The sequence below is a fragment of the Vidua chalybeata genome, chromosome 15, assembly GCF_026979565.1.
Source record: "Vidua chalybeata isolate OUT-0048 chromosome 15, bVidCha1 merged haplotype, whole genome shotgun sequence".
Classification (NCBI taxonomy): Eukaryota; Metazoa; Chordata; class Aves; order Passeriformes; family Viduidae; genus Vidua; species Vidua chalybeata.
Window position 1 is genome coordinate 9,728,001 of NC_071544.1, and position 27,151 is coordinate 9,755,151.

Here is a 27,151-nt window from a genome sequence, read left to right on the forward strand (position 1 = left end):
CTATGGAGTGGAGTTGAACTTACAAAACTTTTACATAATTATGTTTTTGTTTCTAACATCCCTAAAGATGTCCCATAGCTACATGTCTCAGCCCATTTCTTTGAGTCTAGGAAGAAAAGTTTGCAGCTTTAAACTTGTTTGGAAGAATACTTTTGGCTTGCCTTCCCTCTCTCCCCTGGTCTACAATTTCATGTTAATGTCTTCTCTCTGTAGCTTCGGGAAACAATACTAATTCTTCTCTCCCTTTCTCTCTGTGAGTTGTCATGCAAGGTACCCTGAAGTGTGGCTGTAACAATAACAGGGTATTTAATTTGAGAATTGGCTCTGGGGATTCGAAGGCTGTGAGCCAGTGAGTAACTTTGCAGGAGCCTACACCTCTGAGGCCCTTGTAGATAAACACTTTACTATCTTTCCTCCAGACACTAAAGGTTATTTCCATTTTCTTACATATGTGATGCAAGGTACACAGCATTTGTATTGTCTTCTTGGGAGGCAGCCTTTTCCCACCTCCTGTGTCTGTTCTCAGCCTGCTGTCAATTGTAGGCTTATTTAAGAGAATCAAATGGACAGAGTGAATGTCACCTCCTTCTCCACTTGCTGAACTCTGCTTAAACACAACACTGTTTTTCTGCCTCAAAAATATACATAAAGGTATGTATAGTATGTTAGCCCCTCCTTAGCCTTTCCCACCCTGAAACTTTTCAAACAGGGATGGCATGTTCCTCTCTTCACTGCCAAAAAAAAAAATAAATTCCTTTCTCAGTATTTCCCCCTTCCCCCATTTCTTCTCAGCTGACAGCTGTGAGAATGGAACTTTCTTGAGCTATCCTATCCATTTTCCCCAATTCTGTTTTTAAGCTAGATTTGGTTCCAAGCCATCTTTCACACTACGGGATTTTTTGCACATAAAGTGGATTTGCAAATGCTTAACGTGGGTAGAGACATGGCAACTGTTTACATATATTTATTTTTCTTTTCTGAACAACATTCCACCTTCTTCCCCCAGAAATTTAGAAAGTTGATAGAGAATGAAATTGAACAATACAGTCATTTAAGAAATTACAGGAAGGCCAAAGTTTTGTAATAAAACAACTTTTTTTCAAGACTATTTCCTTATAATTCAAACAATCAATTTGATTTTCATACTAATTCCCTTCTAACCAAATAAAAATTTCATTAAGAAATATAGGAATTGTATTCAAAATCTGGAGAGTAAAAGGAAAATAATGGAATTTAAGGTAGTTCTTAAACTTCACACTTCTCAACCACGGAAGGCCTGATAGCTGTAGGTAGTTGTTTGTTGGTTGTTTTGTACTTTGATCAGAATTTGAGGTTATCTCTCACTCTGACATAAACACCTGCTGTAACTCAGCTTTATGGGAAGGTGTTTTTCTGCCCTCATTGCCATTAGCCTGTGCACAAAGGAATCAGACAGGTATTTGGACTTCAGCTGACTTTACAAGGCAGGCCCCAAAGTATAAACATCTGCGGTTGTCTGCAGAATCTAACATAATTTCATTATTAAAACATTCAGGTAAGGGAGAGCTTAGGTAGTTGTTTTTCCTTGGATTAACACAGCTGCATGTCTGTGTGCTGGAAAATCTGGGTTTGACAGTGATAAAATAGGATCGATGGCTCCATGAGTTGTGAAATTCAGCAATTTGTGAAATCACACGATTTCTGGAAAATGTGTTCAGGGTGCTTTGAGTCTCCTTGTTGTCCTTTTATTGAACTTGATATGTTATTAGAATGGACCCACTGGAATGTGGCACTAGAGATCCAAATGTTGGAGACCATGTATGAATAGGCAGTGGTGAAAGTGGTGTTAATTTTCCTGTGGCCTTAAGGGCACACAGACCTGAATCATCAGATAGCCAATGTCACTTGTTTTTATTTATTGGTCTTGTTGACTACAAAGAGATATTCAGACGTTTGGGGTTTGCCCACTCAACATTAGTCCATGACAAAATAGCATGGGAAAAAAAAAGAAACCTACTTTTTAGACTGATTATCATATTCCTTGCTACCACACTCCAAAACAACCTCTGCATTGTGCTTAAAAATCACTGTTTTCTGAGGAGGGTGTGCTGCAAGCAGACATGTCTCCATTGCCTGTAGTTTTAAATTGAGAATTTTTAGGAAAACGTAATTTTGGAAATCTTAGTCTTCCTTGTCTTCCCGTACTCTTGCATGCACACCTTCAGCTTCCCTCATCACTGGAACCCTGAAACCTCTGCAGCAGGAAGTGCATTGGAGCTCTGTGATGTAGATTCACCCAGCAGTATACAACTGTTTTGTAACTCCTCAGCAGAGGAGAACATATTGTTTTCTAGAGACATGATGGTTGGCACATGAACAACACCTAAAATGCCTGCTGCCAATTTGTTGTTTGTTACTTGGTTTATTAATTAAGTTACACAAAAGCTTTGGAAAAAGGCCAACAGTTATTGTTTTATTTTTTGTCCCATTTTTTGGACTGCCTGGCCAAAGCAGAACAATTGCTGTTGCAGAGATACAGAGGAGTCCCCAAAGGTTAGCTCTGTTCTGGGACTAAATTACACCAAAGCCTTGCTCCTTCACTGCTGCCGTGAACTTTAGTAGAGATATCCTGTTGGGCTATTAATTGACTTCTTAAGAACTTCTGTTTACATCCAAAATAATCAAGAGCCATGCAGTTTTGAACCAAAAGAAAATTTCTTTAAAGCTCAAATATACTTGAAATCGAAATTTCAGCTTGGCTCATTTGATATTTTTCCCTATTTCTATGAAATTTACATTGCTTTTTCTTGATTTTTTATTCTTTTTGGTAGATATTTTACCTTTAAGTTACACAAATAAAACATAGGGTTCCATGTGGCTTCTTTGTAACTTAATTATATATGTATTTTTTATGTATGTAGAATCACTTTCAATTACATTTGCATGCTTCAGTTTTTTTTTCCCCAAAAAGAATCTGATAGCAAGATTCAGTTGGCATGCCAGATACAATTGGCATGCCAGATTTCTAACTGTAGTTACATATTCTACATCAGAGACACAAATTTATGTACAAATTATGGGTTTGCCACATATATCTGTTCCTACACAATTTTTTTTTTTGACCAGAGGAAGAAACTCTTCTGTAGGAATTTCTGTAGTTATCAGGCTAGGATTTAGCTTAGTTCAGTAGTGTGTTTGAAGCTGGCCATGATCAGCCTCCTCTGAGGAAAGCAGCCTGTGGATTATGAAGCAATTATCCCATAGGAAAAGTTTCCTCTTAAAATCACTTTGTGAGCTGAAGTGTGAAATACTTTCCTCTAATTGTGGACATTCCTGTTGCCCATATAAAGTTAAATTTTTCAAAGCCATCGGAGTTCAGACCTCAACAATAGTTTGTGGTGAATGGTTCCACCCGGTCCTGAAGAGCAGAGCTGAGCGTGGGTCAGCCTTGCACACATTGCTCTACGGCACCTCATCTCTTGTAAGGCAAACAAGAGCTGCCAGTCCTTCCCTGCCATGAGAGGCTTCTACATGGACAACTGATTTTTATAACTGATTTCAGTGGAAGAAAGCACATTCTTTAGCTTTAGTGGAAATTGAGGTGTTCGGAGTTCCAAAAGTCAGTAGTGTATTGAGAGCAATTCAAAAAATGAAAACCTTCTGACATCAAGTCATGGCATGGAATGCAATTCTTCTTTAATATACCCTCACATCTAAAAATTCACTCAATTAAAAATGACAAGAAACACGTGTGCCTGCAGTATGCTTAACCAAGGTCAGACGTTGTTGTGCCACACTGGACATGTTGTTGGCCCAATACCTCTCTGAAATTTTCTTCTGTGCAGTCCAAAAGCAGCTTTGAGGCAACAGTGCTCACTTCCATGTCACGCAAGGAGGACAGGATGAGTCTGTCCCGTAGTGGCATTATACACAGTAGAAAAGTCTCAATCTGTGCAATCCTTTCTAGAGCCATCCTTAACACAGCTGACACATTTTCATGAAGCTTTACTTGCTATTTTAGTAATTTATTCGAAGACGCAGCCCCCCGAAGGACCTCAAGTGCCCCAAGACATTGTGGATAACAGCCAGTCCCACAAGAGACGCCGCTCGGGGGAAGCATCCCACGCTCTACAACTCCTTGGAAGGAGGTTGTAGCCAGGTAGGAGTCGGGCTCTGCTCCTGGGCAGTAAGTGACAAGACAAGAGGACACAGTCATAAGCTACACCAGGGGAGGTTCAGGTTGGGCATCAGGAGGAATTTCTTCCTGAGCAGAAACGGTGCTCAGACATTGGGAGGGGCTGCTCAGGGAGGTGGCGGAGTCACTGTTCCTGGAAGTGTTTCAGGAAAGACTGAACCTGTCCCTCAGTGCCATGGTCTGGTTGACCCGCTGGTGTTGGTCTGAGGTCGGGCTCAGTGATGTCCAGCTCTTTTCCAGCCCAAGTGAGCCTGTGAGTCTGTGAGAGCAGCGGCCGTGCCCGGGGCCGCTCTCAGCCGCTGCAGGGCAGCAGCACACGGCGCTGCGGGAAAGCCCCGGCCCTCGGCCCCAGCAGCGCCCGCCATCGCAGCGGGACCTTCGGGGCCTCTTGTATTGCTCCGTTATGCGGTACGCTACTTTGTGGTCACGGAACCCCGCACGCTTATTTACTAATTCATTATTTGCATTTATTTCGCTCCCTTTCACAGAGGCGGCCGATTCCCCGCAGGGCCCCTTCCCACACGGCACCCGGGCCCGGCCCGGCCCTTTTCCCGCTTCCTCCCGCCGCCGCCGTGGCGCGCGCGCGGCCCCGCCCCTCGCGCACATCCGGGTCCCGGCGCTGGCCCCGCCGGCCCCGCCGCCGCCGCCGCCGCTCCCGTCCCGCCGCCTCCCCCGGCAAAGTTTCGCCGCAGCAGCAGCGGCGGCCGCGGCCCAGCCGGCGCCTCACGGACACCCGCCCCGGGGAGGCCGCCTGCTCCGCGCCGGGTGGGTCGGGGCGGCGGGATAGTTGTGGGATGGGGGGGGGGGGGTTACGGGCCGCGGGGTCGCGGCGCTGCGAGTCGGGTTCCGGGCGGCGGTGGGGGTGCGGGGGGAGACGGGGCCGAGGCCTCGAGCGGGCCCGCGGTGACACGGGGGTCCCGGCGGGGCGGGAGGGGACGGGGAGAGGCCTGGAGGGGAAGGAGCAGCCCCGGGAGGGAGGGGAGAGCGCGGGGCCGCCCGCGGGGCTGCTCGGACACGCGTGGTGCCGGTACAGGAGCGGACATCGCCGTGCTCGGCGGAGGCTCGAGAGGGTTGTCTCTTGTTTTTTGCTGTTTGTGATTTTTCGGGTTTCTTTTATAAGACGAGGACTCTCTTAACTGGAGTCAGGCCTGACCGAGCGAGGGGAGAGGAACAAACACGTTTGCAGCCGCTGGTAAAGAGGCGGGAGGCGATGTGCGGGCTCACACACACACACAGCTCTCACAAACACACACTTGTCCACCTTGGCCTTTCTCGGTGCGTCCAGCCCTGACAGCTGCCTGACAACAGATGCACAGCTTCGGTGATTTAGAATGGCAATTTTTGTCTTCTGCGGGTTGTAAATTTAATAGAGGAAATAGGCTTTTGCGGTTAAAAGCACAAGACTGGAAATCAAATGATCTGTGCTTTGTTCCAGTTGTGGGGTTTCTGATGTGACCTTAAGGTAATTGAGTGATATTTCGCAGGAAAATGAGACAGGGAAGAACTGATTCAGCAGTAGTGTTCAATGTATTATTGAATAGGTTTGTTAATAGTAATTGAGTCTCATGGTAGAATAGGTAGGGATTTAGAAATTCCATGCAGTGAATCACTTGGACTTGCTGCTTTAACAAAACCTCCAAGGAATAACTGTCAGAATTTGCATCAGCAAAGTTTTGTCTGTCATGGGAAATTAGATTGTCAGTATATGATGGGTTTAGATGGAATCTCATGCTGTTTTCATTCCTTCGTTAATTTCAGATAATTAGCCTTCCATGGGTGGCTTTAAAATAACGAAAACTGAAATGAGCATAGTTCATTGCATGTGTCAGTTACAGAAGTTCTGCACAGAATATCTTCCTGGTATTTTGAGGAATCACAGTTTGACTGGAGTAAAGAAAAAGGTGCAAACACTTGCAGGCATGTGCCTGTGCTCATCAAAACCTGTAATGCTTTATGAAGTTGGCAGCTAGTGGTAGTGGAAGTTAATAGAAGCAGCAAATAACTTAATTGAAGATGTTTCATAATTAGTGTGTTGTAACTTTTGAGAGTGCCCTGTCTGTGTTGGATTTAATGTCTTAATCCCTGCCGTTTGATAGTGGTTTACTCTTACCTCTGATATTAAAATTTTGTTCACTTGGCCTTGAAATTGCTGCTAAGTGACTAATGCCACTTATTTCTGCAAAATAAAACCCCAACAAACCATGTGCTTACTGGGATACCTACCTTTTTCAAACCTTTCTTTTCCTTTCAAATGTGGAAGATGTACATTTGAGATAGGAATTTTCTCTTTTTCTGAAGAGGACTTTCCTGGTGGAAGCCCAGATGGACAATCAAGATGGGGCTGACAAATGGAAAAGAAGGAAGAGAGGCTTCCTCTGCATTTCTTTTATTGATGACAAAAGATCACAACAGGGTGTGCTGCTGTGTACAGCTGTGGTGGGTGGTTTTTTTGGGTTTTTTTGAGGTTTGTAGTTTTAACCTGTAATGGAACTTGAAGGAACAACTGTAATTGTTGACCCTGTAATATTTTGTACTTTTCAGGAAGTCAGATTTTTAATCTTGCACCTGGAGTGGGTGATCTGTGCAGAGTTTTTATGGTCACAGAATATTATTTGAGCTGGAAAAAAATGACTCCCAAGATGGAGTGCTCATGCTCAGTTAAGGAACTTTTTGGGCTTATTTGAATGTTCTTTGTAAATTATGTTGTGGTCTTTAATGCTTTGGAGGACATATTTAATTGCAGAAAATTGTCTTCTGTTTTCTTTATAGATGTCTAAGGAAAGTGCTAGGAACTCTTTTAATTGCTCTTGGCTGAATTACAGACCTGTAGAAATACTCCTGTGGCAATTCTGTGCAAGTCCCTCTGTCTTCCCTTCCTTCCCGTTAAGGCCTTGCTGGTTATATTCATGTTTGTTTGGTTTTTTTTAATTAAAAGTATGAGTTTTTTCAAATGTCTCTCTTAGATTTGGTGGAATTAATTTTATTTTAATCTGTCAATGTTTCTTTAAAGATCTTTACTGATTTTTTTTTAATAGCAGGTAAGGAGCTTGTATTCAAAATGAGATTTGTTCTTGTGTGAGCTGAGCGCACTTGAGATATCTTCATGGCTAACGATAAACAGCTCATTAAAAGCAAGTTGAGCAGTAATCTAACACTTTTGCCTTTATCATTAGTCACAGTGCAAGTTCCTGCACTGTTTTCTGGAAGCCTTTTTAGCCGTGTTCCTGTGACCACGTAGAAAAGTTTGGCTGGCACTGGAGCGCGCTTGACCAGCGTGGGTTGGCAAGGTGCAGGATGCTGCCTGCCAAGTCCGTATCCCCACTGACCTACCACCAAGGTTGAGCCTGCCAGCACTGTCATCCTTGACAGAGGATCTTTGTCAGAGTCCTGCTACTGATACACCAACTATGAAGTAGTGTCTCTGAATTCTGGGTCAGTGGATGTCACAAACTGACAAATTTAGAATACTTTGCCATTCATTCATTCTGTGCAAGGGGAAAAAAAAAAACAACTTGCTGAATTACTATTGTCAGTGTTCCCTCCAATCCTTTAGCTTTTGTAAACTTGTCACAGGCTTAACGCAATTCAGTTGGAGTGAAGTGTATACAAACACACAGACACATATACATCTTTATTTTTCTTCTTTTAAAGCTTTTTGGCTGTCCCATTTCCCACGTTATACTTTTTATAGCCAACTCATAGTATTTAGAATCTTGGACTTTAATGAAGGTCTTGCACATTACCATCTACAGTTTCAGAAGGCTTTGTCCAGCTTGTTAATTTTTTAGCATACTTCAGGGTTTGTGAAAAGTACAAGATGCCCTTTATTTTCCCATTTTTGTCTCCAAGTGTAGTACTGAGGTCATTCCTAATCACCCACTTGCTTGTCCATGTCCAACCTACCAATGGAGGCATAGGCCTTTGTTTCCATGTTTAGTGAAATGTAGCAGTGCTTTTCTCTGGAATTTTAATTAAGACATGGATTCTAAGTTGTAGTTATCTGTTTTGGTTAGAGTAGATCTTAAATAACCTTAAAAACATGAGGCAGTTTCAGGGCTGTCTACTGTTGATGATGGCATTTTCCAGCATAATGCTTCTGCTGGAAAGTGCCAGTTAGCTGAAATAGAAAAGTGAGAAAATGTACAGTTCAGATAAAACACTTAAGGAAGACAGGTTTTGGTTCTAAGATGGAAAATTATAGTTCTGACAATTTCTACAAAAGCTAATTGCTCAATAATTAGAGCAGCTGCAGACACCAGGGCCATGGGAGCATTGGATTTTTTTTTTTTTTTTTTTTTTGGTAAGTGTGGATGCTTTAAGAAATAGAACATTTTAGGCATAGCAGGTCTTGGTGTTTTCTCCCTCCCTCTCCCTTCCCCTGTATCAGAGTTAAACTCAAGTCTTGCCATGATGCAGAACAAATTCAAAACTGTTCTTCAGTTATAATTTTTCTGAGCTTTTATTGACATCAGATGGAAGTGAAGATGCTTTGGAAATGCAGTGGAACTCTCTTAGTGATCTCTTTGCCCAGACCTCTTTTGTGGTATAAATCATTATCAGTGGTATTATTTTTTTACAATCGTTTTTGTGAAAACTATTAAGAAGAAACAGAAGCATCACTTTGCTATCTGAGTTATATCTTCCATGTACATTGTTTTACTTGCTGCTTGTGCTTGGCCTCAGAATTTGTTAGGTTTTTTATAAGAGAGTGCTGGTTAAATACTTCTCAGCTGACAGAGCTAAATGCTTCAGCATTTTTTTTTATGCTGTGTTAGATGGTGTACAGATGTGGAAATTAAAAGCAAAAGTATTGTGTGAGAAAGCCCTGTCAGCAATTGTCAGTAGACTTTTCTGTTTGCAGGGCAGTCACGGTTAGTAAAAGTTTTGAAGATACCAGACAGTTCTTTTCTCTTCTTGTTTACATATATTATCAGTTAGATTATATTGCCTTACAAGGCATGTTTGAAGCAAGAAATCTAGTGCTAGGGTAAAAGCACTTACCATAGATTTTGGTCAGCTGGATGCCACTTTTCATGAAAATACCACAAGTTCCTTTTTGATATAATTTTTAAAATCTCTTTCATCTTAAACTTACGGGGATAAGAGGCAAAAGAAGTTTTTTCATTGCTGGTATTCCTTGTGGCTGAGATGTTGCACAGGGTAATTGAAGAGAAATCTTTTCTGTGGAGAGGCTGTGGCAGTGGTTTGAAGGATGCAGGCCCTTCAAGTTCATTGAACAAGTTTTTTAACCACAGTGTCATCTTAGGATTTGTTCTACGCTTGATGTGTATGCTAACATTTCTCCTGTGTTTGTTTTCAAGAAAAGGCACTAATATGTGCCTTTGCATGGGACTGTGTGCTGGGCTACAATGTAAGCTTGGGAAAATGATAGTAAAACCCAAGCACAATCCTGCACAGTTCCTGTCAGGAAATTTATAAGGAAAGAAGGATTTTAATAACACCAAGTGAAATGAAGTGTGAGGTTGTAGTTTTAAAGAAAGTATTGATCTGTGTATATAGCATAACACACTATAATATACTGCAGTTGAGTTTCTCAGCTTTCTGTATGAATATGTATGTTAGTGTGTATGGAGTCAAAATACTTGAGCATTTCTGAGTTTGAAGGGCAATAAAGTTAAGCACAAGAGCTGACTGCAGAACAGCTTTAACTGCAGATCTGCAGCAGCTCTAATGAACTCCCAGTTGTGCTGCTGGTTATAAGTGGTACTTTGTTTATTGTATGAAGTTGAGTCTCAAAACAGCTTCTAATCATCAGCAGTGAAGTTCCTTGTTTCAGATTGGGTATGATGCTACAGGAGGCTTCCTGAATTTGCAAACTAGTAAATTAATGGGAAGAGAGTAGTCCTTGTACATTTGAACATGGCCTTAGTACTGGCAGTAGGTAGGGATGAGGGTCACTGACTTTACGCATTTTAAAATGGTTTTACCCATTTTATTCTTGTGCTTGTGAAAGCATCATTCATTGTCTTGCTGCTTGGGATGATGGTTTGTTTGGTTAATGGTATTTCAAACCTAGATTTTGCAGGTGGGAAATTAGTTTGGAATCAATGGGAGAACACGTTACATACAAAATGCATCTCATGAAAATAGGTACACCATATGTAATGTTACATTTTCTGTTCTGCAGTGACTCTTGCTCAGGTCCTTTTAGCCAGAAGGAGATTCCTTGGTATGACATCAAGTGAACCTACTGAACTTGCCAGTTTAATGGAGTAGGCTAAGAAAATTTCACAAGAACTGCTAAAGGGAAGTCAAGTTGCTCAGTATTTGTGATGGCAGATGGAAGGTGGTAGAGTTCTCCCATCTGCATAAATGAAATATAAGTTCTGTTGTTGGCCAGCTTTGTTTATATCTGTCTGGCTGGATGAAGTATTAAGGAGGGGGTTCAAACAATGGACCTGTTCACCCAACTAGTTTCCTTCCATTTGCTGTGGTCATTAACAAGAACTTTTAAAGTATAAATAATGCATGCCCCAAAGTCTAATTTTGATACAACGATTACTTCCTTTTATACTTGCCCTTTAAAAGCCCCCTCATGCTACTCCATGTAATTCATTACCCTTGCTCCTTAAAGAGTGTTTGTAGCTTTTTTTTTTAATGTAATAGTGTGGTTTTCAGTTGATGTTCTCTTATAGTTCAGCTGAAAAGTTATTTAATAAAAGGAGTTAATGCCTAATAGACCCTCTGCCTCTTAAGGAAATTTAAGCAAGCCTTTTTCCCCATAAAAGTTGTTACCAGCTGTTTCTAGAGGTGCAGCAATAGGAGTAATTTGTGCACCACTGAATGAAAATGTGACTCTTTAAGGCATTTGTTTCTGTATTCAGAGCTCAGTGATGCTCTGTGGTACTGCAATCACAGCTCATAACTTTGCTTTTAAGCTTCAGAAGAAATTGATTGTAAGTACAATGATCTGGGGAAGCTGTTCCTGGCAGATGTCAGGATTACTTAGAAACCTTTCACAAATTAGATGCTGAAATTACAGCAAATGCAAGTAAATGTTCCAAATGTGGTTTATGCCACACATTCAGAAGTCTAAAAACCCTACATGAATTGCAGTTTCTACATGGAAATGTTTGGTTTCTACATAAATACCTGAACCTACGGCTTTGTGGCCTTAAATAGCTCATGAAGCCAGCTCATGATTCATGAACCTTTTTAATTCTGCTTTGTTTTCTTAAGAAAGGCAAAAGCTGTAAGCCTTCAGTGTTTTGCCATCCAAAATGAACTTCGGGCAGGTGCGCAATGGGATAAATTCAGTGTCGTTCTTTACTTCTCAAACCCTATTAGTATTTTGCTGCATTTTCTTTCTTGCCCTTGATTTTCTTCAACAGGTTCAAATACACTTCTACAGAAGAGTCTTGAAAGCCTCGTAAGTGGCCAGAATGGAGTTACAGTGAATGGTATTAAGGACCTCAACAGTCTCATTTTTCAGTGGTTAGAGTTACAAGCATGTATGTGGAAACTTTTTTTTGAAGAAGTTGAAGCAGTTTTGATCAAATCTTTTCTGATGCTTCTGAAATACTTCTTTTACCAGGCTTTGCTTTTGTTGATGGGCCCTTGAATGTAAACTTTTTAGAGTTAATTATGTTACTTACTGCAAGCAGATTATTTCTAAAGTGATAGTTTGTAGGACAGTCATTTATCATAATTCCCTTGCCACTTGCCCTACAAATACTAATTACTGCAAGTATCATCTTAGTAGAACTGTTCCAACTTCCTTTCCTTTTAGTGAGCTTGTTTATTCCATGAGCATACTTGTGGGTAAATGATGTTGAAATTATATAAAACAAATAAAATATCTTTCCTGGTTGATCCATTATGTTCAAAATAATAAAAACCAGAATTTTACATGATCACAGCATAGAACTGTAGATCTTTAAATTAGGTTTCTTAATACAGATGGGATAGATCAGGGGATGTTTGTTAAAATCTCCTTTGAGCTAAACTTAACTAGAGGAATTTCCAGTGCATCTTCTGCCTTGATGATGCTTAAGATTCTTTGAAAGCATAGCTGAAAGCAAAAATAGAACATTTTAATTGTCTTCTGGTCTGAGATTCTAGGTGGGTTCATTTCCTTTTCTAGGGGTGTGAGCAGTTGCTGATCTTGCAGCTATTGAATGTATGCTAGGCTTAAAAGTAAGTTAGTTGCAACTGTAAACAGCTTTTACTTTTTGAAACAGTAAACTTTTATCCTCAGAAAAAGAAAAAATTCAGTCTGAGTTCCTGGCCAAGTTTATTTCCCTTTATGTATTTCCTGTTACTTTGAAGGGTGCAAAGATTCTCATGTGTAATAGTCTGAGGGAACTAAATTAGTCTGAAAGTGCAGACATGGTGATATTTCTGAAGAAAACAGGTGATATGTATTTATTTGAGTTTTTTCCTTTAGTTTTTTCTCAATACCTTCTTCTAGGGAGTTACTGAAGTAGTGAGAGACTTCTGTTCTCTCTTTTTTTTTTTCATTTTGTTTTTTTTATGAAAGCTCTAGGAAGAAAGACCTTCAAACAGTTTTTCTGTTTGTTTCGCTTTTCCGATTTTTTTTTCCATATTACTGAAACAAAGTTGAATAATCAAAGAAGTACCAATGGGATTAAGCTACTGCATGAAATAAATGGATTTTTTTCCTGTAAAGGAACACCAAGTGTCCTTGGGTTTGTTCCCTGCTTTCCTCACCCTTTAACTCCATAATAGAAAATACAGGATGGTTACACTTGGGACATAAATGCCTTCCCAAGGGATGTTTGCTGTAGCTTTGGCTGCTGGTGCTTAGTATACGGTTTTGTTATATAGAAGGATCTGTCCAAGTGCCTGAGTGAGCCTGTAAATGTACCCAGACACTTAAAAAGCCTTATCAGATGACTTTTAGTTTATCAAAGATGGGAGGAAAAAAAGATCATCTTGATTAAAGGTAGCAGTCTAAGAGAACCAGCACAGACATATTTAACATTTTGCTCCCCCCCACCCCTTTTTTCTCTTATGTGCAGATTTGGTGTCTCGGGCTGGGGTAGATGTTCTAATTCACCCTGGTTTATCAAAAGTGGAGAGACAATGTTGTTTGGCAGTCTCTGTAGCAAGAGAGGAAGCATCTTTTGTTATTGACATCCTTTCTCTTAGCTCTGCTCTTGCTTTTTGCCAGCTGCTCATTGTCTATACTTGCTTATTTAGTATTCACAAGGGATTTTACAAGTTCTTATCAGTTCGTTGCCACAGCACATCATTTCCTCTTGTCATCGGTACTCCTTAAATTGCTGGGGGGAGGATTTGCATTAGGGCTGGTGAGTGGTAAAACACCATTCATGAGCCAGTCGTTCTGCTCTTCTCCTTTCCGAGGCACTTTGTAGTAAAGGTCACATTTCTAATGCTTACTCCACCATGTCTTTTTCCCCCCTTCTTTTTTTTTGAGGAGGAGAAAACAATTTTTTTTTTTTGCCAAGGCTAAAAATATCCAGCTCTTCAAATACTCTTCTTAAAAGATATAAGGAAGTGCAGCATAAAATTAGCTATAGCTAAAAAAAGGTTGACCACCTCTCTGGGTGGCTGAAGAAGGTTTGGTTTGTGCTTTTTATTGGGTTTTTCTTTTAATTGCTTTGTTTTCTTCATCTACAGTTTCTTCCTAATTTCTTTTAGTACTCTCAAAAATATGGGGTAACCAGTTAGAGCTCAAGAAAAAGCAGATGTTTTAGGATTTTTTTCCTTTTTGGAAATAAAGATCCATTTGAGAAGCTGAGTATTTCTGTGAAGTATTGGCCTTGGTACTGGTGGTTCCACCCTGCCTCTTCCCTGTTTCTTCATAGCAAGTTTAGTCTTCTAATGCAGCACCATGACGGGGATATATTACCAGTTTTAAAGCATGTTCCTCAAGCCTATCTTCTGAGAGAAAGTAATCAATTTAAGGAGTGTTAATGGAACTGTGCTGTCCCTACTGACCATCATCTCTTGATGGTCCTTTTTCCCACTAATCAGTAGGGCAAGCTTTGGGGACTGATCACTTTTTTGGAGTGGGGTTGTAGTACTTCTGGGATTTTGTTTTCAAACAAAATCAGGTACAATGCTAGGGTTGAAACAGGAAGTCTTTTTGTATCTGCCTTTTTGTTTTACCACAGCTTTTACTTGTTTGCTAATTCCTTGTTAAATTATCTTTTTACTAGAACTAAATTGGAGGAATCAATCATCATTTTTGATGTGAAGGCTTCATCATTGACATCTCTATGTTCATTTCTCGTCCTCCAGGAAATAATACGGCTCATCAGTTGCAATAATTGCTTTGGGTGTTCACTGACATTTATTTGAAAAAAAAAATAAAAAACCCAACAGACAAAACCCAACAAACTTTTTGAAGACTTGTGTCAAATGACGTCAATGGCCAGTTTGTTCTCCTTTACTAGCCCAGCTGTAAAGCGTCTGTTGGGCTGGAAACAAGGAGATGAAGAGGAAAAATGGGCAGAAAAAGCTGTTGATGCTTTGGTAAAGAAGCTGAAAAAGAAAAAGGGTGCTATGGAAGAACTGGAGAAAGCCTTGAGCAGTCCAGGGCAGCCCAGCAAGTGTGTTACCATCCCCCGATCTTTAGATGGACGGCTGCAGGTTTCTCACAGAAAAGGCCTTCCCCACGTGATCTACTGTCGTGTGTGGCGCTGGCCGGATCTACAGAGCCATCACGAGCTGAAGCCGTTGGATATTTGTGAATTTCCTTTTGGATCCAAACAAAAGGAAGTCTGCATCAATCCATACCACTACAAGAGGGTGGAGAGCCCAGGTATGTTTGAAAGTTATTGTCCTAAAAACTGAACTGAATCTTTGGTAACCACTTAACTATTCACTCCATCCTCCTCCTCCTCTGGTACTGTACAACCAATTGAAAGTGGTGTATGAGGCAGTTTGGGAGAGGAATGTTCAAAGTGTACATTACTGGTGGGGTTTTGGAGAGATGTGTGGTCCATTCTGTACTAATGGTCTGAGCTGTTTTCTTTGGGATTAATCACCTTTTTCCCACAGACTTCTTAAGCCTGCTGCCCTTAAAGTTAGTAGCAAAGTTCTCCTTTGTCGTGAAATAGAAAACAGTGATGTGTTCTTTCAGGTTCAGTTTCTTTGAGAAACTTGTTTCAAAATCTCAGTCCTTGGAAGGAGGCTGGTGGCTGCCTTTCAGGTGCTTGCGATTTAATCAATGTGTGACATGAACTGAGAGAAGATGAAAACTAAAATTAATAAAATTCTAGGGTGGTAGAGTTCCCCACATGACTTCCAGTTAGGCGACAGCAGAGGTGAATAGAACTCGGAGATGTGATCAGTTAGAGGAAGGTGTGTGTCAGGTAAGGAGCCTGCTGTTAAAATGTGCTGTGGGAAAGGTGAGGAGGATTGGGGTTGCAGTGGGAGAGATGAAGAATGTTGCTCTGGACAGTGTGGTGAGAAGTTGCTTCCCTTGCTCCCCAAAGTGGTTGTAACTCTACTGCATTGACTGTAGTGCTCAAGTGCACTGCTGCAGCACTGGAATTCCAGACTCCAGCAGTCCTGAATTAAAAATGTATGGCAGTACAGATTTTGTTTCTTTTCAGTAGAAAGGACAATATGTAACTATATAGTTTGACTGCAGTAATAGAGACTGTGTTCCCATTTTTTCTGATTTGCTAACGTACACAGACATAAGTTTTGCACTTCTGCATCAGTATTTCAGTATGTGCCACATACAGCCTGGTTTGGTTTATTTTATTTAAAAAAAGGTCATCTTCGGGTTGTGTGAGATATGTGTATGTTTTTGTGATTCTTGCAAGAGTAAAGTTTGAATCTTCCATTAAGAATGATGTAAAAAGTGAAGGAGAGGATGGGGTAAAGGCATGCCAGATTCATCCCCTGCTCCTCTTTCCACCCCAGATAGATTTGAAATGATCACGATGAGCAGAATAGCACATTATTTGTGTCTCTTACCTTATGTCTCAGGTTTTAATCTAAATGTATCTGGGATTTGTTTGTTTTTTGCAGTTCTACCTCCAGTGTTAGTGCCTAGACATAGTGAATTCAACCCCCAGCACAGTCTGCTAGTTCAGTTCAGGAACCTCAGCCACAACGAGCCCCACATGCCACACAACGCGACGTTTCCGGACTCCTTCCAGCAGCCCAACAGCACTCCATTCTCCATCTCGCCAAACAGCCCCTACCCCCCTTCTCCAGCCAGCAGCACTTACCCGAGCTCCCCAGCCAGCTCTGGGCCATCCAGTCCCTTTCAGCTGCCAGGTGAGTACAGCCTGAATGGCAGTTTCATAAAAATCACTGAAATGTCACGTGTTGTTGTGACCCGTGACCCCAGGAATTCATGATGTTTGCCATAAATGGCTTTTTCTTTTGCATTTCATGGGAATTTCTTCCTAGTTTTGTCACTGGTTGGAGTTAATTGTTGCAGTTTTATTTTTCCAACTGTTTTTTTTGTCATGGCTGTAATACTAGTGTGTTGTTTTTGCACAGCTTCTCTACAGAATGACTAATCCATACTTTAGAAGAAGAAATACCAATGAAAAGAAAGCAAATGTAGGATGCTGAACAGGAAGTTTATTGATGTCTTTCACTGAATAAAAACACTTAAAATATAGTGTTTAACTGGAAAAAAAGTAACATTTTTGTTGGGAACAGATTGGAGTAAACTGATTTTGTTTAACTGAGCAGTAAAACACAGAAAAAACAATTGATAGGGACAAAGGAAAGAAGTTTTATTGATTCTGATTATTGGTGTGGTTTATAAAGCCAGGAATTCTGTAGAGTAAGGATTTTATTTTTCCACTAGCTCAGTGGCCTAATCTTTGTAGTCTGGTTGCTCAGTTCCCCAGAAGTGTCCCAGTCAGTGGGTATCTGTGTTGGCCAAGTACTGGGATCACTGGGGTGGATGCATTTATGGGGCACACATTTATGGGATGTTACCACACTGAGTGCTGTGCTGATGGAAGAAAACAGATCCACACTTCTGTAATTAACTCAGCCTGCAGGAACAGCAAAACCCCCCAAACTTTTCTAGGTCTTTTTTATACTAAGCAGATAGTTATTTCTTCTACTGCTTTGTTTTTGAACACCGAGAAGAGGGTAGGCAAGAAAGCTCATGTTTGTGTGACAGAAAGGGGGAAGCAGAGTCATCAAGCCCAAATGCAAGAGTACAGGTATTAAAGAAAAAAAATGCAGAAAGAAAAAAGTGCATCTCTTATTTTTTTCAAGTTTCCAATCTTGTTATTGGTTCCATAGGTAAAATTTCAGCTGCTGAAGGAGTTTACTGTAAAGACAGCTGGCTGTGTTCAGATTTCTTTGAAAATGAGGCCAAATTTTTTAACATCTTGTTGGGGAATATTTTTGTGTTTTTACAACTGTAGAATGTATAAATAAATACTCTAAATTGTTGAAATTTATTCTTATTTTTTTCATGTTTGTAGCTGATACTCCACCTCCTGCATATATGCCCCCTGATGAACAAATGGGACAGGATAATTCACAGTCTATGGACACAAGCAATACTATGATCCCTCAGATCATGCCAAATATATCTACAAGAGGTAAGTTGTGTAGTCTGGTGTAAAATTACATAGTTTGGTGTCTTGCATCTCATGACCAAACTGAATGAATAACTTTAAATAGGCCAGTAAATCTTGCTGGTAGGTGGAAGCAATCCTCCTAGGCAAACTGAGGCTGTAAGAGACATAATTGAGAAATAAAACTTACCTTGCTTATTTTTATTTTCATCTTTTCCTTTCAAAGCCTCAGGTGCAAAATGTGGCTTCCAGTGAGTTGAACTTTTTTTATTTCTTTTCTGCTACCTTTGTCTGTTGCTGGAATAACATTTGCATGAAGGCTCTGAAAATTGAGTCCCAAAATACCAGTTATAAGAGATTTTTTTTAAAATGATCAGAAAAGTTATGTTTCACCTGCTATCACATAATCTTTTTTGTGTGTGTAATGTTATTTTTGTTTAATATCAGGCTTAAAATTGGAAAAAACAGCCAAATGAACAGGCCAGCTAAAATGCACAAAGGTCAAAATCTTCAAGGTTATAATCAAGACACTTTTTGCCCATCATAATTGTTTACTCAGATTTTACTTAGCTCTTGGTGTTTTGGAAGGTCTGCTTGACAGTTGTAGCTTTAGTTTTTTAACTCTTACCTAAACTGTTACTTCCATTTGCTTTTCAGATGTTCAGCCCGTTGCCTATGAAGAACCCAAACACTGGTGCTCCATTGTGTATTATGAGTTAAATAACCGTGTTGGGGAGGCTTTCCATGCATCTTCCACAAGTGTCTTAGTAGATGGGTTTACAGATCCCTCCAATAACAAGAACAGGTTCTGCTTAGGTTTGCTCTCCAACGTCAATCGCAACTCAACGATCGAGAACACTCGACGGCACATTGGCAAAGGTGAAACTGAGTTGTCTCACGAACCAAGTCCTTGGTTTTATTGCTCTATACTGCAGCAGTGATAATTCTCAGATGAGAATGCTAGAGGTGATCTGAGATATGATACATTATCTACGTCTCCAGTATCAGAAAACAACTTAGTTAGGCATGGTTTGATTCTAATTAGTCAGGAATTTAATGCATTTTTCTTTGTCACTAATTAAAAATTACTATATATTAAATATTACCCCTAAATATTACCCCTAATATTCGATAAATATTACCCCTTCTTCACCAAAATAGATTGCCACTGCGGCTTGCTTGTTAGGCTAAATGTAGTGGTCTGTGTTTTAGCACCAAGAAACATTAAAGGATATGCCATGATACTCCACATTGTATCTACTTAAATTCTGCATACACCTTTGCAGTATGTCAGAGATTTTTTTTTGTTTTGTTGTTTTAAGGTATTACCTTCTGTCTACAGTATGTTCAAATATCTTGGTGAGTTGGCAGCAGGACTTTGAAGTGCTAATGCAAAACTGCAAGGGCTCATTTGTCTGAGTGAATCCATGGGGCGTGGATGTGTGTGGGAGGGATTCCTGGAGACAGCAGGTTTTGCAAGATCTTCTAGTTTTCCTGTACTGTTTTGGCTGATAGTACATAGAGATGCACAGTTTTCATCCTTGATGGAATGTTGCCTGGATTATCTTAAATTGTAGGATGCTTTTTCTGAATATTTTTTTTGTGATTATTTCAGTCCTGAGATGAGAACCTTGTTTCTCTTGCACATGTTTAGAAGTCTTTTTACCACCTAGCATTTGGTAAAGTTGGTCTTGAATTTTGATTGATGAAAATTCACCCTGTCCCATAACATTCTTTTAATTAGAAACTACTATAAATATGACAAAATTTTGCAGATAATTTGGAGACCAGAAATTCTATTTGTGTCTGTTAGATACTTGGCTCTGCAATGCAGTTGTCCAAAAAAATTTATAAATAAAATAACATTATAAATGGGAACAAGTAATTTGTGGGGCGTGGGTGGTTTGTCAGGCTCTTTTGTTTTGTCTCACCCCTTTTAGTGGTATTGGCAGGGAAATCTTGTGCATCTGCCTAAGGTCAAAAGTGTAACCAGGACCCATCATCATATCGTAAAATAGTGATGAGCTTTACAATGTCTGCATCTCTAATAGTAATTATTGAACTTAAACTTTGCTTTAACTGTTCTGACAACAATTAAGGTTGATTGGAGATAAAATATTGTTTATTTATGGCTTTTGCTTGAAAGGTCTTGAGGTTTTGCCTCCTTAGAACCACCCAATCCTATGTGCTAAGGTTTTTTTACTCTAACTGGCAAGTAGTGGTCACTGCTTTTTTAAATTAATAGGGTTGTGTTGTGAAAATTCAGTCTTGCCCAGATTCTCTGACAGCTGCTTGTAGTTGTTGAAGCCAACAGTTCCTCTGTAATCTGCATCCTGCCTTAGTCCCAAGTGGGTCTAGCAATGTTCACAACAGTGGCTGCTGTCTGAGAGATTAACTTGCATCCATTGACTTGCTGCAGCCTCCTCTGGCACATCACGGGATGGTCCATGGTGGGTTCTCAGGGTATTGCAGGGACGACTTAAATGGAGCCAGATCCCAACCATGTAAAACTGGGGTAGGGGAGGGAAAGCAGGTGTTTCAGTGAAGCAGCAGGGAACACCTGAGTTTGAGTGCTGAAGGGATGGGCAGCTTTTGTATATTAATTTTTAGCCAGTAATAATGTTGTATGTACTTGAAAATATGTGCATAGCTGAATTCAGACAGATGTGATAAATCTGGGGGCTTTGTTGATGTTAAGGTTTGTAAACCCTTTTGGTAATTAAGTGGAGCAACTATTTGGATTTACCTGTCCTTCAGCTTGATAAAATGTACTGAAAATCAGAGCAGACTGTGGATATTTTTTCTCATTCATGTCCATCACTGACCCTTCTCCCAGGACACACCTATTTCTGTTCTACTAGGCATAGGCAGAAGCTGCCAGGTGTATAAAACTGAGGTTTTAAAATCCACATAAATTCTCTAGAAAAATGGCTTGAAATAACAGTTGAAATGTGGCAGTAATTTTTTCATTCTATTCTGTAATTGGTCAGAGAAGGACATCTAGTGGCTGGTGTATCATGAGCCTGATGTGTTGATATGAGACACTGTGTTGCAGTGCAAGCAGAAGCTTTTATGAAAAGCCCCTCAGGCAGAAATTTACCTTTTTCTTCCCAATAAAATAGAGCTTATGATAACTATCTCAAAATCAGAGACAACAAAGTAATTTGAAATGTTCCTATCTTTGTTTTCAAGGAGTTCATCTCTACTATGTTGGTGGAGAAGTCTATGCCGAGTGTTTAAGTGATAGCAGCATATTTGTACAGAGCAGGAACTGCAACTACCACCATGGCTTTCATCCAACAACTGTATGCAAGATTCCCAGTGGATGCAGTCTGAAAATTTTTAACAATCAGGAGTTTGCTCAGCTTTTAGCTCAGTCTGTCAATCATGGATTTGAAGCAGTATATGAGCTCACCAAAATGTGCACCATTCGAATGAGTTTTGTAAAGGTAAATTTTTCTGAGAGTATTTAAGTTTATTGTGGATTTGGGTATTTAGCAGTAATTCCATTAGCACTATAGCAAAGCTATTCTGGCCTGATGTGGCTCTTTTCAATTATAAGTATATTTAAAGTGGTTAACTGAGGGAGAAGGAAATCAATGCAAGAAAGGAAAAGCACAGATTCTATATTGAATGTTGGCTGTGTATTCAGTTACTTTAGTATTCAGGACAGGAATTTATTCATTATGGTTGCTGTAATTTTATTAAAGGAGATTTAAGTACATGGTCTGAATTTCAAGGATTAAAGTGAATAACAAGTCCACTAAAAGAATTTGAGTAGAAAGGAGCATAATTATTGAAGAAAATTTTCAGCTTCTTCAAATTGATTATTAGTTTAAAAAAATCCCTGGTTATGGAAAAAAGAAGTGATTTAAGTTTCTGAAGTCAAGCTGTGCTGTTATTCTCACAGGAGCATTTCCTGAGCATTATTTAATCAAGATGTTGTCTGTCTCAAGTTTAGTGTGGAGTCCAAACTTGGGCTTTCCAAGGGTTTTGTTTGCATCTTGTCCAAAAGATGTCTCATTGGTTTTGTCAGTTATGACAAATACTGCTCAGTGGGAAGGTGTGGAGGAGAGGGAGCAGGAGGTTGAAAGAGAAGAGAGATGTGGCCATGGCCAGGAGTCATCCTCAAGGCAGCAGTGAGCTCCACAGGAGGCTGTAGCACGCAAGACTTCATTCAGGCTTCCAGGTGCAGCTTCCCTCCTGCTCCTTCCCAGCCTCGGGTTTGTTCCTGTAGATCAGTGTGACTAGATTGTAAATTACCTTCAGATAAGTATCTGGAGAACATCATTTCTTGTTTCTTGTTAGTAGTTATTTTAAAAGACAAGCATGTCCTCAAATTGATCAGTACCATTTTGTTCATTTTCTAGGGCTGGGGAGCTGAATATCACCGGCAGGACGTCACAAGCACCCCGTGCTGGATAGAAATTCATCTTCATGGGCCCCTCCAGTGGCTGGATAAAGTACTTACACAAATGGGTTCTCCTCTTAATCCCATCTCATCTGTTTCATAGTGCTGAAATTCCATCTTCAGCCTTATTTTTAGTGAACTTATTCTAATTCTAGAGAAACTTCCAGTGGATACTGTGAGCTATATGGAGAATGGATCTTATGATTTAACTTTTTTTTTTAGATCCCTTTGTGACCAATTCCATTGTGTATAGCTAATCAGTTTTACATTTCAAATTGTTCTTGTGATGCTTAAGTGACAGTCGAGCCCTAAGGGAAAAAATAGTCTGTTGAAAAATTCAGAACACTTTTCCCCTTCTTCCCCTTAAAACTTAAACAGACAAATGTCTTAACTGGAAAACCTTTTTGTCCTGTAGGGACAAGAATTAATGAAGACTGACTTCAGAAAATAAATACATATCATAATTTGGGATTTTTTAATGTGTTTTAATGAAACTGTTTGAACATGTGCAGCTCCAGCTTGCAAGCTGTATTTTTAGCTTAGTGTTTTAATATCTTAAGGTTGACATCTGTTATAAGCAAAATTAGACTTTATTATGGCTAATTTGCCTCAGATTGAACAATGTGATTTTTTTTTTTAATGTACACATGAAATATACTTTTTACAAATATTGGAGTGGTGTAAAAACACTTGTATTTTCTATTGGAAAATGCTGTCATAAACACATTGTATATTAATGCAGAATAGCAGTTCTTATCCTTTTCCCACTTTGGTTTTGTAATATCTCTTTTAACCACCATTTAAAGTAGTAATTGATCCAAGGTAAACATCCTGCACGGTTCTGGAGTAGTGATTCTTGTTTTGCTTTGATTTACACTCATGCCATTTGGATTTGGTTGCCAAGGCTATTTCTTTTTAGGTACCTGTCTCTATTTTAACATAAACACTACTATTTGTAAATGGCAGTGCTTAATACTTTTTGGAAGGAATAAGTTTTTTGTTTTCTTTTTGGTGTTCTAGCTGTTTATTTTACCTGTCTGGAATTGATCTGTGTTAGGCCTTTTTAGTCTCTCAGTAGACATTATGCAGTATTAGTGATTACACTGTATTTAATTCACTTTCAAGTATGAGTTTGAGTCTCTTTGAAGACTGTGAGTGGCTTAGCAAATGAGTAACTGAATGCAGAAGCTTTTACTTCCAGATCATGTAATTTAATTCAGACCTGTTGGTAATGACCAAAAGTAATCACTTTTTTGTAGCCTGCATGAAACAGTGCTCTTGATCCTGTCCCTGATGGCCAGGCTTCAATCAGAAGACTTGTAGCTGTGGTTGGCATTGTTATAGTATTGAAGGACTGTGTTAATATGACAATGGAATTTCTCTCTCACATCTAAAGAATCACAGAATGTTAAGGGTTGGAAGGGACCGTAAAGGTCTCCCAGTGCCAACCCCACTTTCTATGGGCAGGGACACCTCCCCCCAGACCAGGTTGCTCCAGCCCTTCTCCAACCTGGCTTTGAACACTACCAGGGTTGGGGCATCCACAGCCTCTCTGGGCAGCCTGTGCCAGTGCCTTACCAGCCTCACAGTAAAGAGTTTCTTCTGTATGTCTAAGCTAAATTTGCCCTCTTTCAGTTGGGACCTGTTAACTCCTTGTCCTGTCACTACAGTTCCAGACAAAGACTCCCTCTCCAGCTTCCTTGTAGCCCCTTCAGATCATGGAAGGTTCTCATGAGGTCTCCACTCAGCCTTCCTTCTCCAGGCTGAACAGCCTCAACTTTTTCAGCCTTCTTTGCAGGGGAGGTGCTCCAGTCCTCTTACCAGAATTGTGACCTTGGGACTTGCTCCAGCAGTTCCATGTCCTTGTGCTGGGGGCCCCAGAGCTGTGCTCAGCACTGCAGGTGGGCTCTCACAAGGGCAGAGCAGAGGGGGCAGTGCCCTCCCTCACCCTGCTGCCCACATTCCTTGGGATACAGCCCAGGATTCTGTTGGTTTTCTGGGCTGTGAGTGCTCACTGCCAGTTCATGGTGAGCTTTTCATCAGCCATCACCCCCAAGTTGTTCTCTGCAGGGCTGCTCTCAGTCACTTCTCTGTCCAACCTGTAGGTGTGTCTGGGATTTCTGGGACCGAGCTGGGACCTTGCACTTGGCTTGGTTGAATTTAATGATGTTTGCATTTGGCAAAGTAGAGAATTTAAACACTGGACTGAACACTAAAATCAATTACATAACATATGCATATTTCCGTCCTTTATATCATAAAAAAGAGGCTGAGAGAAACATGTTAAGAGAATTAGAAGTGAACTATATACAAAATTTTGCATGCAGAAAGACCCTGTTATAGTTTCTAAACTCACCTTGCTTTTTCTGTTTCCTGAACACCTCTTCAGAAAAGGGTTCAATGTTTGGGGGAGAGGCTGAAAACTAATATGCAAATACTTATTAAAAGATGTGTTGCAGTTAATTACTGCAATCCTGAGAAAATTATTTTTTAAACAAGTTCTTGTGTCTTCTGTTGAATGACAGTTTCTCCTCGAATATGGAAATCATGCATTGTATGGTACCTAAGTAACAAATGACCTTAGAGGATTAAAATTGTTTACATGTCATTAAAATGTTTTTTATGAATTGCCTTAAAGGAATAAACTGTAACACTTCTGCAGAACCCTAATGTTCTCTTGTACAGGAATTTCTGTATTACTGTTTTGGTTTTTTGTGTTTTGTTTTTTTAAACAGTTTCTCAAGTATGTTTGAAAACAGATGAGTACATCTTCAGGAGAAGGGGAGTAACATTATTTGCCACTTACCTTTGGTTTCTTCCCTTTCATTCTTTGGAGCTGCAACCCACAGACAGTTCTTTTGATTGAATAAGATGCCAAGTCAGTTGGCCACAGGATCCTGCTTCTATTTTCTTTTTGGGGCCTGACATTTGTCAAGTTGCTGAATATGTATATTTAACACTACAGAATATTTTATTTCTTGACTAGCTTATATAATAAACGACATGGCACATTGAATTAAGGAAAGATTGCAGTTGTAGGTACAAGATTTTACTTTATCCAAAATGTTTTTCACCTGGCTTCATCTCTGTTTGTTCACTTGTATGCTTATATGTGGCCAACTGAATGACTCAAGAATGGGTGCTGCAGTGGGTGTTGTGAGCCAGAGCTGGTGTTTAGTGCTAGTATTGTGGTTAGATTGGCTACCCATGCACTGAACCGTAATTTCTGCAATAATACCAGTTAACCCACTTCTGATGCTGTCATTAAGTACTGAAGTGCTCTGGCATTTCTCTGTTGTGTATGTATTCTGGAACTGTAAGAGCTGCAGTGCTGGGATATGCTTGTGACTGCTGGTTGGGCAGGCTTGCAGGAGCCAACCCAGTCAGATTTGTCTGTGTTCTACTCTGTTCCTTCCTGGTAGGGCTTTTTGGGAGCTTTCCGGTTGGCAGATCTTGTGTGCTACTGGTTCATGGTGTTGCTAAGCCTGTTTTGTTCATCTGTGCTGCTGATAAAAAAATTCAGATATGGATGCATGGATAGATTGGATAGAAAGTTGTTTGGTGCCAACAATGTGTAAAGTGTCATGAGAGCAGGAAGTGCTGCTCCTGGTACAGCACATTGTGCAGAAATCACCCCTTGACCTAGGGAGAAGGATGAGGAGATTGACTCAGCCAGTGGTGTGGTAGTGGCAGATGGAGCCTTTCCAGTGTAGCCCAGCTTAGACTGATTGTTACTCCTCAGTAAAAACTGATTTGGATCTTGTAGTGTATTTTCTTCTTTCTGGGCATCTTCCTGCTTTGCACCAGCCCCAGCACTGATTGACAGCTTTGGCAATACCAGCAGAGAGCCTGGAGCAGCTTATCCTGGAGGTTTTCCTGGGAGTGCTTTTATAGTCCCTGAGATAAGACAGCAGCTTGGCTGTTGCTCCTTACACACCTGGGCCTAGCTGGCAGTCAGGCAGTGCCTTGTGTATCACACTTATTAACTGCATTAGGCATGAAGGGCTGACACTGGGTTATCGAATCTACAGGACCAAAATAAAACCTTCTAGCACGACTGACCAGTGAGAGACAAATCTGACAGCACAGCCCAGCAGGCAGAAGAATGATGAAATAGCCCAGGTGCTACGATTCAGGATAGAATTGTTTAAAATGTTGGAATTTTTTTTAGTTTTGCTTGAAGCAATGATTTTTTTTCCCCACAGTATTACAGTGTGAAAGTTGTCAATTCTTGGGTCTAAGATTAACTTGTATTCTTGCAGTATAACTCTAGAGGACATTAAAATGTGTCAGGCTTCCTCACCTAGTCTGAAATAGTAACTTTTTCAGGATATTATTTTACTTGCTCAAAGTGTTGCTGGTGATGGTTTCTGGAAAGGCAAAGAAACAAAAACCAAAACCAAACCATTTTCTAAATGTTTTGCTTCAAATGGCAAACACGTCACTAACTTTCTTCTGGAGTTGTGAAGTTTCTGTTGAGGAGGGTTTCCCATTCTGAATTCAAATCAATAGACCAAACCATCAGATTACAATATAATGTTGCTTTCTTGTGCTGCTCCATAAATCTGCTTCTGTGTTTGTTGCAAGCATAACCTTTATGCTTTTGTTTACATTGTAGAAAACACAGTTCTAGCAATGAGGTTTTTTTCATTTAACTCTAAACATCTTTTTATTTTGTTAATTTTAAAATTACTAGGTTTGCTATGTTATGTTTTTAAAGATATTTTTTGCATACTGCTGCTCATATTTCAATAAACAAAACAAAAACCCCACATATTCTTCTGATTTCCTTTAACTCTGTGTCTCAAGTATTTGTTTACAAGGGTTAATTTATCATGTGTAAATTGCTGCTGATGCCTCTCCATGTCCATATTCCTCCTCACACAAAGGTGATCCTGTCATTTAAAAAATACTTTTTTGTAGCTTTTGGTAATGTAAAAGCTGCTGTGCTCTCAGAAGTAGAGACTTAAATTATTTAATAACTTCATTTTAAAGAGTTCTTTTCTCTTGTAGAATGCAGCCAGCCAAAATGGTATAATTTTGATAGTA

General features: G+C 40.1%; 1 protein-coding gene across 2 annotated transcripts; it reads left to right on the plus strand.

Moving 5' to 3' along the window:
- The first annotated feature begins 4,832 nt into the window (after positions 1 to 4,832).
- Positions 4,833 to 26,874, plus strand: SMAD5 (SMAD family member 5). Of its 2 annotated transcripts, none has more exons than XM_053956645.1 (7): positions 4,833 to 4,939; positions 14,341 to 14,945; positions 16,166 to 16,417; positions 17,596 to 17,715; positions 18,349 to 18,570; positions 20,884 to 21,140; positions 22,062 to 26,874. In XM_053956645.1, exons 2-7 carry the CDS (start codon positions 14,543 to 14,545, stop codon positions 22,203 to 22,205), a joined length of 1,398 nt encoding a protein of 465 aa, XP_053812620.1. In that variant the 5' UTR covers positions 4,833 to 4,939; positions 14,341 to 14,542; the 3' UTR covers positions 22,206 to 26,874. The 2 variants fall into 2 exon arrangements, with proteins under 2 accessions (XP_053812620.1, XP_053812621.1); XM_053956646.1 differs by having other exon boundaries at positions 14,423 to 14,945.
- The last annotated feature ends 277 nt before the right edge of the window (positions 26,875 to 27,151 follow it).

Excerpts from the sequence above, each read along its gene's own strand:
- SMAD5 (XM_053956645.1), top strand. The coding sequence starts at position 14,543 with ATGACGTCAATGGCCAGTTTGTTCTCCTTTACTAGCCCAGCTGTAAAG. Across the intron at positions 16,418-17,595 it reads CAGTCCCTTTCAGCTGCCAG|CTGATACTCCACCTCCTGCA; the intron begins GTGAGTACAGCC and ends TCATGTTTGTAG. Across the intron at positions 21,141-22,061 it reads TTCGAATGAGTTTTGTAAAG|GGCTGGGGAGCTGAATATCA; the intron begins GTAAATTTTTCT and ends TTCATTTTCTAG.